The 12,846-nt window shown below is 41.5% G+C and overlaps 1 protein-coding gene across 2 annotated transcripts in view; it reads right to left on the bottom strand.

Moving 5' to 3' along the window:
- LOC114643040 (uncharacterized) overlaps positions 1-12,846 on the bottom strand; it is a 304,597-nt gene that overhangs the window by 136,548 nt on the left and 155,203 nt on the right. For both annotated transcript variants that reach the window (XM_051928134.1, XM_051928133.1), the window contains exon 10: positions 5,788-6,556. In XM_051928134.1, coding sequence (XP_051784094.1) covers positions 5,788-6,556 — 769 coding nt within the window. The remainder of the gene's footprint in view (positions 1-5,787; positions 6,557-12,846) is intronic.

Genomic DNA, 12,846 nt, shown 5'->3' with positions numbered 1-12,846 from the left:
AATGAGGTGCATCACGGTTATAAACTCCAGTCAGTTATTTAGAAGTCTAATGGCCTTGGGAAATAAAGAGTTCTTTAGTCTGGAAGATCCTGCATTTCATACGTCTGTACCTCCTGCCTGAGGGTAGAAGTGTGAACAGTTCATGTTGGGGGTGAGTGGGGTGTCCCTGAGGATCACGGCAGTTCTCCTGCGGACTCTGCAGTTGTAGATGATCTGCAGAGAGGGCAGTGGGGTCCTGGTGATCTTCTCAGCAGTCTTTACCACTCTCCTGCAGGCGTTTGCGGTCAACAGCCGTAGTGTTGCCGTACCACACAGTGATGCAGCTGGTCAAGACGCTCTCAACAATGCAGCTGTAAAAGTAGTCGACATACCAAATTTCCTCAGCCTCCTCAGAAAGTACAGCCGCTGCTGGGCCCTCTTGACCAGCTATGTGGTGTTAAGTGTCCAAGTGAGGTCCTCACTGATGTAGACGCCCAGGTATTTAATGCTGCTCACCCTCTCCACTTCAAGCCCTCGGATGAACAGTGGCCGGTGAGGTCTACGTTGTGGGACAGTTATCTTATTCAAAGATCTTGACTAGACCTTGTCCTTCTCTCTTGTTAAACGAATCTTAGCCTGAAGAGGTCTATTAATTTTTTACGTTTAAGATGTCTCACTTAAAGGTTTTCCAATGTTGCTACTTGTCCTAGAGTGTGAATATAAACACAGGGAACTCCAGTCTCTGTATTATGTCTTGCTGTGAAGAAGGGGCCTGAGTTGCCTCGACACATTGCATATTGTAATCTTTCTAGTAAGCCAATAAAAGGTGTCATTTTGCTTGACTTCTCAAGAGATTGTTTTGAAACTTTGAAAGCCAGTTCCTCATTTTAATCCTCCCTGTGGAGTTGGGAGATCCGTCTGATTGGGGCGAAGACAATTTCATGCGGGCTGGGAAGGCCAGGCCAGGCTTGGCTCATGGAGACTTTAGAATGCCTGACACCCTCTTTGTTATAGAATGGCACTTGAATCATAACAGGTACAAACTAGACAAAGGCTCAAATGGCAGGAGGAAGGAAGGGAGATCAGTGGTGAAAAGAAGAGTGATTTAGAAAGAAAGTGAGCTGGAGAGAAGAGTATCCATATAGTGGGGCAAAAAGTATTTAGTCAGCCACCAATTGTGCAAGTTCTCCCACTTAAAAAGACGAGAGAGGCCTGTAATTTTCATCACAGGTACACCTCAACTATGAGAGACAAAATGAGAAAAAAAAATCCAGAAAATCACATTGTCTGATTTTTGAAGAATTGATTTGCAAATTATGGTGGAAAAAAAGTATTTGGTCAATAACGAAAGTTCATCTCAATACTTTGTTATATACCCTTTGTTGGCAATGACAGAGGTCAAACGTTTTCTGTAAGTCTTCACAAGGTTTTCACACACTGTTGCTGGTATTTTGGTCCATTCCACCATGCAGATCTCCTCTAGAGCAGTGATGTTTTGGGGATGTCGCTGGGCAACACGGACTTTCAACTCCCTCCAAAGATTTTCTATGGGGTTGAGATCTGGAGACTGGCTAGGCCACTCCAGGACCTTGAAATGCTTCTTACGAAGCCACTCCTTCGTTACCCAGGCGGTGTGTTTGGGATCATTGTCATGCTGAAAGACCCAGCCATGTTTCATCGTCAATGCCCTTGCTGATGGAAGGAGGTTTTCACTCAAAATCTGACGATACATGGCCCCATTCATTCTTTCCTTTACACGGATCAGTCGTCCTGGTCCCTTTGCAGAAAAACAGCCCCAAAGCCTGATGTTTCCACCCCCATGCTTTACAGTAGGTATGGTGTTCTTTGGATGCAACTCAGCATTCTTTCTCCTCCAAACACAACGAGTAGAGTTTTTTTCATCTGACCATAAGACATTCTCCCAGTCCTCTTCTGGATCATCCAAATGCTCTCTAGCAAACTTCAGACGGGCCTGCACATGTACTGGCTTAAGCAGGGGGACACATCTGGCACTGCAGGATTTCAGTCCCTGGCAGCGTAGTGTGTTACTGATGGTAGCCTTTGTTACTTTGGTCCCAGCTCTCTGCAGGTCATTCACTAGGTCCCCCACGTGTGGTTCTGGGATTTTTGCTCACCGTTCTTGTGATCATTTTGACCCCACGGGGTGAGATCTTATGTGGAGTCCCAGATTGAGGGAGATTATCAGTGGTCTTGTATGTCTTCCATTTTCTAATAATTGCTCCCACAGTTGATTTCTTCACACCAAGCTGCTTACCTATTGCAGATTCAGTCTTCCCAGCCTGGTGCAGGTCTACAATTTTGTTTCTGGTGTCCTTTGACAGCTCTTTGGTCTTGGCCATAGTGGAGTTTGGAGTGCGACTGTTTGAGGTTGTGGACAGGTGTCTTTTATATTGATGACGAGTTCAAACAGGTGCCATTAATACAGGTGACGAGTGGAGGACAGAGGAGCCTCTTACAGAAGAAGTTACAGGTCTGGGAGAGCCAGAAATCTTGCTTGTTTGTAGGTGACCAAATACTTATTTTCCACCATAATTTGCAAATAAATTCTTCAAAAATCAGACAATGTGATTTTCTGGATTTTTTTTTCTCATTTTGTCTCTCCTAGTTGAGGTATACCTATGATGAAAATTACAGGCCTCTCTCGTCTTTTTAAGTGGGAGAACTTGCACAATTGGTGGCTGACTAAATACTTTTTTGCCCCACTGTATGTCCAGTATTAGACGAGCCACTCTACGGAGCAGCAAGGGGCTCTTTTGTTTAGTTGGGCTTTGAGGCCTTCAGTGCTGATGCTTTAGCCCCTCGGTTCCTATACCTTAATTAGTCAGAAAATAGGAGTGAGGCACACTAGAAAGAATGTGCCATCCTTTCGTTCCTGACACAATACCAGTCCATACCAGTAGAGACAGCCAGCAGGAGTTTGTTTTCCCATTGAGATCTGATGTGTTTTCATTTTTCTGAGCAGTTTATTTATATTAACCTTTAATATTATGAACTTTGTCCGCTTTATGTTGTTGGGGCCACTTAACACTTTACCTAAGGGACTGCTCCAGGCCTGTAAGCTGTAAGCCAGCTGCTGTGGAGTTAATTAAACCTTCTACTCTTTGGATTTTTTTTTCTTATTGATTTCTGTGTATATAAGCTTTGACTTTAGATTTGATTCCTGGATTACATGACTGGTATTGGTTACTGTTAGGTTTGCCTTTGGGTATTCCTTATTTTTGATTTCTTTTTTGCATCTGCCGGTGTCTTTGTTCTTCCATCCATCCATTTTCCAACCCGCTGAATCCGAACACAGGGTCACGGGGGTCTGCTGGAGCCAATCCCAGCCAACACAGGGCACAAGGCAGAAACCAATCCTGGGCAGGGTGCCAACCCACCGCAGGACACACACAAACACACCCACACACCAAGCACACACTAGGGCCAATTTAGAATCGCCAATCCACCTAACCTGCATGTCTTTGGACTGTGGGAGGAAACTGGAGCGTCTGGAGGAAACCCACGCAGACACCGGGAGAACATGCAAACTCCACGCAGGGAGGACCCAGGAAGCGAACCCAGGTCCCCAGGTCTCCCAGCTGCGAGGCAGCAGCGCTACCCATTGTGCCACCGTGCCGCCAGTCTTTGTTCTGTTTTTCTAATTTAAAAAAATACAACACAGATGTGATGTTTGCTCCGAGGATGTTGATGGAGAAGTTTAGAGAAGGTCAGAAGGAGTTGCATTGCGTCTTTGTGGACCTGGAGAAAGCATATGACAGAGTGACTGAGAGGAGCTGTGGTGTTGTATGAGGAAGTCGGGAGTGGCAGAGAAGTACGTAAGAGTTGTACAGGATATGTATGAGGGAAGTGTGACAGTGGTGAGGTCTGCGGTGGGAGTGATGGAGGTGGGAATACATCAGGGATCAGCTCTGAGCCCTTTCTTATTTGCAATGGTGATGGACAGGTTGACAGACGAGATTAGACAGGAGTCCCCGTGGACTGTGATGTTTGCTGATGACATTGTGATCTGTAGTGAGAGTAGAGAGCAGGTTGAGGAGACCTTGGAGAGGTGGAGATATGAGAGGAGAGGAATAAAGGTCAGTAGGACCACCAAGACAGAATACATGTGTGTGAATGAGAGGGAGGTCAGTGGATTATAAAGTTCGCGGATGACACGACGGTGGTCGGACTCATCTCGGGCAAGGAGGGTGAGCTGGCATACAGGGACGAGGTGGAGCGACTGTCAAAGTGGTGCACAGTCAATAACCTGCCTCCTCAACACCAAAAAAAACGAAGGAGCTTGTTATTGACTTTAGGAAAAACAAAACTGACATCCAGCCACTCATCATTGGCGGGGCCTGTGTGGAGAGGGTCCTGGTGTTCAGGTTTCTGGGTATTGAGCTGGAGGATGACCTGACCTGGAGTGCCAACACCAAGGAGCTGCTGAAGAAGGCGCAGCAGAGACTGTATTTTCTGAGAATTCTCAGAAAGAACCATCTCCCCAAAAATCTGCTCCTTGCTTTTTATCACTGTTCCATCGAGAGTGTGCTCACGTACAGACTGTGTGTGTGGGACGGCAGCTGCACTTCCTCAGAAAAGAAAGTGCTCCACCGGGTCGTCAGGACAGTGGAGAGAACAATTGGCTGTACCCTCCCCACTCTGGGACAAATCTACACCTCCCGATGCCGCAAAAAAGCAATAGACATTTCACAGGACTCATCACATCCCGGTCATGGCCTCTTCCAGCTTTTGCCATCGGGCAGGAGAAACAGAGCAATGAAAACCAGGAGAAACCGCCTTAAAAACAGCTTTTATCCGAAAGCAATCATGGCCCTGAACTCAGAATAAAACTGCTCCATATCATTCTACCAATGTGCAATATAGACCGTAAGTCAACAAGTGCAATTTGTATATTTATTACTATTCGGTTTGTTATTATTTTCTCTCTTCTTGTCTTTTTAACTCTTATTCCTCACACTGAGTCGACTGCACCTTCAACTTCATTGTTCCTTTGTGAAATAGACAATGACAATAAAGATCTATCTATCTATCTGGAATGGTGAGGATGAGGGGAGTAGAGTTGGTGAAGCTGGATGAGTTTAAATACTTGGGATCAACAGTACAGAGTAACAGGGAGTGTGGAAGAGAAGTGAAGAAGAGAGTGCAGGCAGGGTGGAGTGGGTGGAGAAGAGTGTCAGGAGTGATTTGTGACAGACGGGTATCAGCAAAAATGAAAGGGAAAGTCTACAGGACGGTGGTGAGACCAGGTATGGTACATGGGTTACAGACGGTGCCACAGGAGACAGAGCTGGAGGTGGCAGAGTTAAAGATGCTAAGATTTGCATTGGGTGTGACGAGGATGGACAGGATTAGAAATGAGGGCATTAGAGGGTCAGCTCAGGGAGGACAGTTGGGAGACAAAGTCAGAGAGGCGACATTGTGTTGGTTTGGACATGTGCAGAGGAGAGATGCTGAGTATACTGGGAGAAGGGTGCTAAGGATAGAGCTGCCAGGCAAGAGGAGAAGAGGAAGGCCTAAGAGGAGGTTTATGGATGTGGTGAGAGAGGACATGCAGGTGATGGGGGTAACAGAACAAGATGGAGAGGACAGGAAGAGATGGAAGAAGATGATCCGCTGTGGCAACCCCTAACGGGAGCAGCCAAAAATATATATCTTTAATTTTAAATGTACTGTATATCTTTAAATATAAAAAGCCTTATTTTTGTTATTTTCGGCCAGGGGTTTTCTACCATTTCCCTTCCCCTTTGATAGTTTTTTTTTTTTAATATAGAAGATGGGAGCACTCACTTGATCTTTAGCTTGGAAGTGGGCATCACCTAGTTTTCCTGATTGTGTATTCCATTTTGATGAAATCTCTCTTGCTGTATTGTGTTTCAGGCATTCAGATTTATTTTCATCATTATATGAAGTTACTTCAACATTATTATCTTTCCTTTGTGCATCCTCTTGTTCCTGCCTGTATGTGATCCAATGGCAAAGTTCCTTTTCTGTATTTAGAAGGCTTAATTCCTGCAACTTCATGTTATGGACCTCGACTGCATGACTGACTTTCTTCAGTTTTAGTAAATGGTGGGTTCCATGGCTGTACTCTCCACTGGACAGATCGATATCTTGCTTGGTGTGCTCACATCCTTTTAACACTCTGTCAAGACTCGCTTCTTCTTTGTTCTCACCATTTTTAAGGAGGAATGCAGCTGTGTTGTCTTTAGAATTGTTAACCGATGGATCAGATGTTTCTGCTTTGGAATTGCATTCTGGGAGGCGCTCATCTAAAACAGCATAACTGTCCCACTGACGGTCTGTATTAGCAATGCACTGAGCTTCACTGGGAATATTTTGGTCCTTGATGTCTTGAAAAATCTTTTTGGAATCATTTTCTTGTTTATCACAACACTGATTTTTATTCAGATCACTTACAAATGGTTTGTCAGTTTCTTCCTCATGTGCATTTATTATAGAAGTCACATTTTTCTTAACTTTGCTTACTGATGACAGCTGACTCGAATCACTTGGGTGAAGCAGGTTTTCATGATTCTCAGAGTCTGTTAAAATAAAGCTGTTGAGGGAGAAAAGATAAAAGTATGTTAATTACACTATTTTTATTCTTCTGAGAATTGCCCATACTCAAATAATCATCCACTCTCAAATTGTAGCCCAAAATGCAGACTTCTTCTATTTACTTTTAATAATGTTACAATCACACAGCAATGAGTATTTCTGAGTTTTCATATGTGAAGCTAAAGCCGTTGCATCCTATGACACCCTAAGCTATGCTTTCCGCTCGCTGCTGCCATGTGTGAGGCAATGACGATCATTCTATTTCAGAGCAACTTGCCAACATGCATTCTGCACATTTACAGGCACTCGATCACAGATCAACTTAATACTCGCAAACTGTTCTGTTATTTTACTGTTTGACCTGCACTGTCTGCCTCATTCTAATACAAGTAATCGCCTATATTTGTAGTTTGACTTCTCATAAATCCTTCTGAATAACATCCTGATAGATAGATAGATAGATAGATAGATAGATAGATAGATAGATAGATAGATAGATAGATAGATAGATAGATAGATAGATAGATAGATAGATATGAAAGGCACTATATAAAAGATAGATAGATAGATAGATAGATAGATAGATAGATAGATAGATAGATAGATAGATAGATATGGAAGGCACTATATAATAGATAGATAAAGATAAATATGAAAGGCACTATATAACATATAGATAGAAGTGAAAGGCACTATATGATAGATAGATAGATAGATAGATAGATAGATAGATAGATAGATAGATAGATAGATATGAAAGGCACTATATAACATATAGATAGAAGTGAAAGGCACTATATGATAGATAGATAGATAGATAGATAGATAGATAGATAGATAGATAGATAGATAGATAGATAGATAGATAGATAGATATGAAAGGCACTATATAAAAGATAGATAGATATGAAAGACACTGTATAATCGATAGATAGATAGATAGATAGATAGATAGATAGATAGATAGATAGATAGATAGATAGATAGATAGATAGATAGATAGATATGAAAGGCACTATATAATAGATAGAAAGAAAGATAGATAGATATGAAAGGCACTGTATAATCAATAGATAGATAGATAAATAGATAGATAGATAGATAGATATGAAAGGCACTATATAAAAGATAGATAGATATGAAAGACACTGTATAATCGATAGATAGATAGATAGATAGATAGATAGATAGATAGATAGATAGATAGATAGATAGATATGAAAGGCACTATATGATAGATAGAAAGAAAGATAGATAGATATGAAAGGCACTGTATAATCGATAGATAGATAGATAAATAGATAGATAGATAGATATGAAAGGCACTATATAAAAGATAGATAGATAGATAGATAGATAGATAGATAGATAGATAGATAGATAGATAGATAGATATGGAAGGCACTATATAATAGATAGATAAAGATAAATATGAAAGGCACTATATAACATATAGATAGAAGTGAAAGGCACTATATGATAGATAGATAGATAGATAGATAGATAGATAGATAGATAGATAGATAGATAGATATGAAAGGCACTATATAACATATAGATAGAAGTGAAAGGCACTATATGATAGATAGATAGATAGATAGATAGATAGATAGATAGATAGATAGATAGATAGATAGATAGATAGATAGATAGATAGATATGAAAGGCACTATATAAAAGATAGATAGATATGAAAGACACTGTATAATCGATAGATAGATAGATAGATAGATAGATAGATAGATAGATAGATAGATAGATAGATAGATAGATAGATAGATAGATAGATATGAAAGGCACTATATAATAGATAGAAAGAAAGATAGATAGATATGAAAGGCACTGTATAATCAATAGATAGATAGATAAATAGATAGATAGATAGATAGATATCAAAGGCACTATATAAAAGATAGATAGATAGATAGATAGATAGATAGATAGATAGATAGATAGATAGATAGATAGATAGATAGAGTGAAAGGCACTATATAAAAGATAAATAGATAGATAGATAGATAGATAGATAGATAGATAGATAGATAGATAGATAGATAGATAGATAGATATGAAAGGCACTATATAAAAGATAGATAGATATGAAAGACACTGTATAATAGATAGATAGATAGATAGATAGATAGATAGATAGATAGATAGATAGATATGAAAGGCACTATATAATAGATAGAAAGAAAGATAGATAGATATGAAAGGCACTGTATAATCGATAGATAGATAGATAGATAGATAGATAGATAGATAGATAGATAGATAGATAGATAGAAAGATAGATAGAAAGATAGAAAGATAGATAGATAGATAGATAGATAGATAGATAGATAGATAGATAGATAGATAGATAGATAGATAGATAGAAAGGCACTAGATAAAAGATAGAAAGATAGATAGATAGAAAGATAGATAGATAGATAGATAGATAGATAGATAGATAGATAGATAGATAGATAGATAGATAGATAGAGTGAAAGGCACTATATAAAAAAGATAGATAGATAGATAGATAGATAGATAGATAGATAGATAGATAGATAGATAGATATGAAAGGCACTATATAATATATATGAATTTATTTAGATATTGTGACAAACAACAAACCACTTACTGTATATTATGACAGACAACAATCCCCTCTCAAATATACAGCAGAATGACTAAAGAGACAGAAAACATCCGACTTTGCTGTCACAACGTAACATTTTACAGCCGCATTGTCGTTGAAGCCCCCATAGTGTTTCTTGACACACCTTAGCTGAATATTTCATTGGCTGAAAGTCCTCAGTGTTGTTGTGTCAGAGAGAGAATGTGCAGCGTTGTTCATACTGGCCCTCAGTTTTGTCTTCATTCTCTCCTTTTTTATTGCCTCCAGGAGGTCCAGAGTTTGTCCCATAAGTGAGCCAGCCTTTTTAATGAGCTTGTTGATCTGGTGGTCCGCTCTCTATGTGAGATTATCAGCTCAGCACACCACAGTGTAGGAAGTCGCACTAGCCATCTCAGCGTTGTAGATATGAAGGATGTCCCTACCCACATTAAAAGAGCCTGCTCTTGCCTTTCTTCTATAGTTCCTCTGTGTTCTGAGACAAGTCCAACCTGTCAGTGATGTGGACCCCCAAGTACTTCATCCACTCCCTGATTGGTGATCGAGTGTAAAGGCTCTTTAGTGAGTTGTAAGTGAATGTTAAGTTGCACTTCTCCACCTGAATCCTATCCTCTGTCTCATCCTCCATGTCAATATTCCCTTACTTAATTTTCACCAAAATTGTTTTGGACCTTTCCCAGTTGCCCATCCCAACAGTCTCACTCTAATACTTTTATGAGTCCCTCTTAAGTAGAATATTAGAGTCCGCTGACAAGAGTTTTCGTTTTTTAGGCGGCTCTGTCAAAAGCTCTATTCTTCAAAGCACATCCTCCCATAAACAACACCTTATGGGTCGGATACGTCAATGGTGTGCATCACGAGCAAGAACAAAACACCCAGCCATCCATACTCATCATTTTCAAGCTCAAGGGGAGTAGGTGCCTATCCCAGCAGCACGGAGTGAAAGGCAGGAACCAACTCTGCTGTAGAGAGCAACAGTTCATATGTAAAAACATTCTGTTTTATCTTTCGCTAGCAGTATGGCCAAGTAGACGATACATATGTGTGGGAACCACAACTTGCTTATCTATGGTTCCACTTGATGGTGCTATTTCCACATTTGTGTAAGCACACATTCACACGCCTACACACTCACGGCACCATGGCAAAGAGGATGTCATATGCACTTGGCAAACATAACCCACATTGTAAATAAATGTCAAATTTAATTTAAAAAATAACACATTTGTGGCAGATCTTTGCACAGGCTGCTCATCACTGTGTCAGATGGGGTGAAGACCTGGCAGCAAATCCTGGTGGTGGACTAAAATCTGCAGCGATTCTAGAGCATTTCGAGGGGATGCTGTTTCATTTGTGGACACCTTTTCTTACAACTAAGTGGCATACTGGTGCAATGGGCAGAACTGCTACCTCACATGTCCAGAGTCTGGGGTTTGAAACCCAATCGTGGTCATCGTTTTTGTGTTTGTGTGGGATTTACAAAAATGTGCTAATCTGGATTAAGTGGGTTTGAGAACGTTACGTCACTCTTAAAACTGAATAAAAACAATCGTCATCTGCCTACCATGGGCCGGCATGGTGGCGCAGTGGGTAGCGCTGCTGCCTCGCAGTAAGGAGACCTGTGGTTCGCTTCCCACGTCCTCCCTGCGTGGAGTTTGCATGTTCTCCCCGTGTCTGCGTGGGTTTCCTCTCACAGTCCAAAGACATGCAGGTTAGGTGCATTGGCGATTCTAAATTGTCCCTAGTGTGTGCTTGGTGTGTGTGTGTGTGTGTGTGTGTGTGTGTGGGTGGGTGGCCTGCGGTAGGCTGGCACCCTGCCCAGGAATTTGTTCCTATGTTGGCTGGGATTGGCTCCAGCAGACCCCCGTGACCCTGTGTTAGGATATAGCAGGTTGGATAATGGATGGATGGACGGATCATCTGCCTACCATAATCCAAAGTCACACTCAGTGTATGCTATGAAATGCCCACATGGCCGTTCTGTGAGGTATTGGCAATATTTTGATGTTATTTGAGGGGCTTATTCATCTACGATCAGTCAGTCCGTCATTATCCAACCCGCTATATCCTAACACAGGGTCACGGGGGTCTGCTGGAGCCAACACAGGGCGCAAGGCAGGAAAAAAATTCATGGGCAGGGCGCCAGCCCACCGCAGGGCATCTATGATCAACTCCTACCAAAAAAAAATCTCTCTATTATAAAAAAAACTAGGGGGCTCTGTCCCCTGCTCGCTTCGCTCGCCCACCCCCGGGGTTAGTTTTACCGATTCTAAAATTTAAAGAGATTGCTATTTTCATGGGAATTGTTACATAGGCAATATTTTCACTTTTACTTTCAAACTTTTGTAAAAACAATACTTGTCCTTTATTTCTGGCCCTGGGAGTGGTTACATCTCTTTCTCGCGGGACGTATAACGCTGCTCGCGTTGTGAAGGGGGGGTGGCTGAACGCACGCTACAAAGATGCCGTCGGATCATGTTGTCTTGCTGCTGCTGGCGTGCTGCGTGTTCTGTTTGTCACGCTGCGCGTCGATCATTTACAAGCAGCTGTCCTCTTGCCACTTTGCGTCTCTGCCACTCCCGTTGTGAATGGGGGGGGGGGGGGGATTTGTTTGGCTGAACGCACGCTAAGGAGAAGCGGTAGGATCATCTGCTGGCTTGCTGCTGCTGCTGCTGGCAAGCTGCGTGTTCTGCTTGTCGTTGTTTTAAGAGCTGGGAGCACATGAAGCGTGTCTGCCAAAAGCATTCCAACAACTGCTAGGTTAGATGTCTGTGAACTTGTTTTAAATGTTGTCACACTGCCTTGTCTGCGCGTGACGTTAAAGTGTCTCTCGCGGGACATCAAATTGCCCTTCGAGAAGATCACGTCTCGTCTCCCTAGTCTCACTCCCAAGATCTACATTAATACTAAACGAAGGTTGTATATATGCACGGATTCCAGAGGCCAGAAGCAAGCCGTGTACAATACAACCGCCGCCCAAATGCGAACGCCCACACCACCACATATACCACCTTCATTTAGTAATGTAGATCTCCAAGCCCGGATCCGCCGCCATGGTCACTTCAGCACGCAAATACCCCGCCGTCAGCTAACGACGCAGCCATAGAAAAACAAAAACGAGACCACATGGATAAAAACAATGAATGAAGGCGCCTACAACGCGCTTCTGAAACACCAGAACCAAAGGAGTTATGGCTCCAAAAAGAAACAGCTTTAGTACAAATACAGGTGCTGGTAATAAAATTAGAATATCATGACAAAGTTGATTTATTTCAGTAATTCCATTCAAAAAGTGAAACTTGTATATTAGATTCATTCATTACACACAGACTGATGTATTTCAAATGTTTATTTCTTTTAATGTTGATGATTATAACTGACAACTAATGAAAGTCCCAAATTCAGTATCTCGGAAAATTTAAATACAGTAATCCCTCCTCCATCGCGGGGGTTGCGTTCCAGAGCCACCCGCGAAATAAGAAAATCCACGAAGTAGAAAACATATGTTTATATGGTTATTTTTATATATTTTAAGCCCTTATAAACTCTCCCACACTATTATAAACATTTCCCGCACAATTATACAGCATAAACCCTTTGTATTCTCTTAGATATTAGGTAAGATTCGTTGAAATTATGTATGTTACATACAGTAAAACCTAAATAT

Source organism: Erpetoichthys calabaricus, chromosome 5, assembly GCF_900747795.2.
Source record: "Erpetoichthys calabaricus chromosome 5, fErpCal1.3, whole genome shotgun sequence".
Lineage (NCBI taxonomy): Eukaryota > Metazoa > Chordata > Cladistia > Polypteriformes > Polypteridae > Erpetoichthys > Erpetoichthys calabaricus.
The sequence above is the reverse complement of the archived record's forward strand: the minus strand, read 5'-3'. Positions and strand labels throughout refer to the sequence as shown.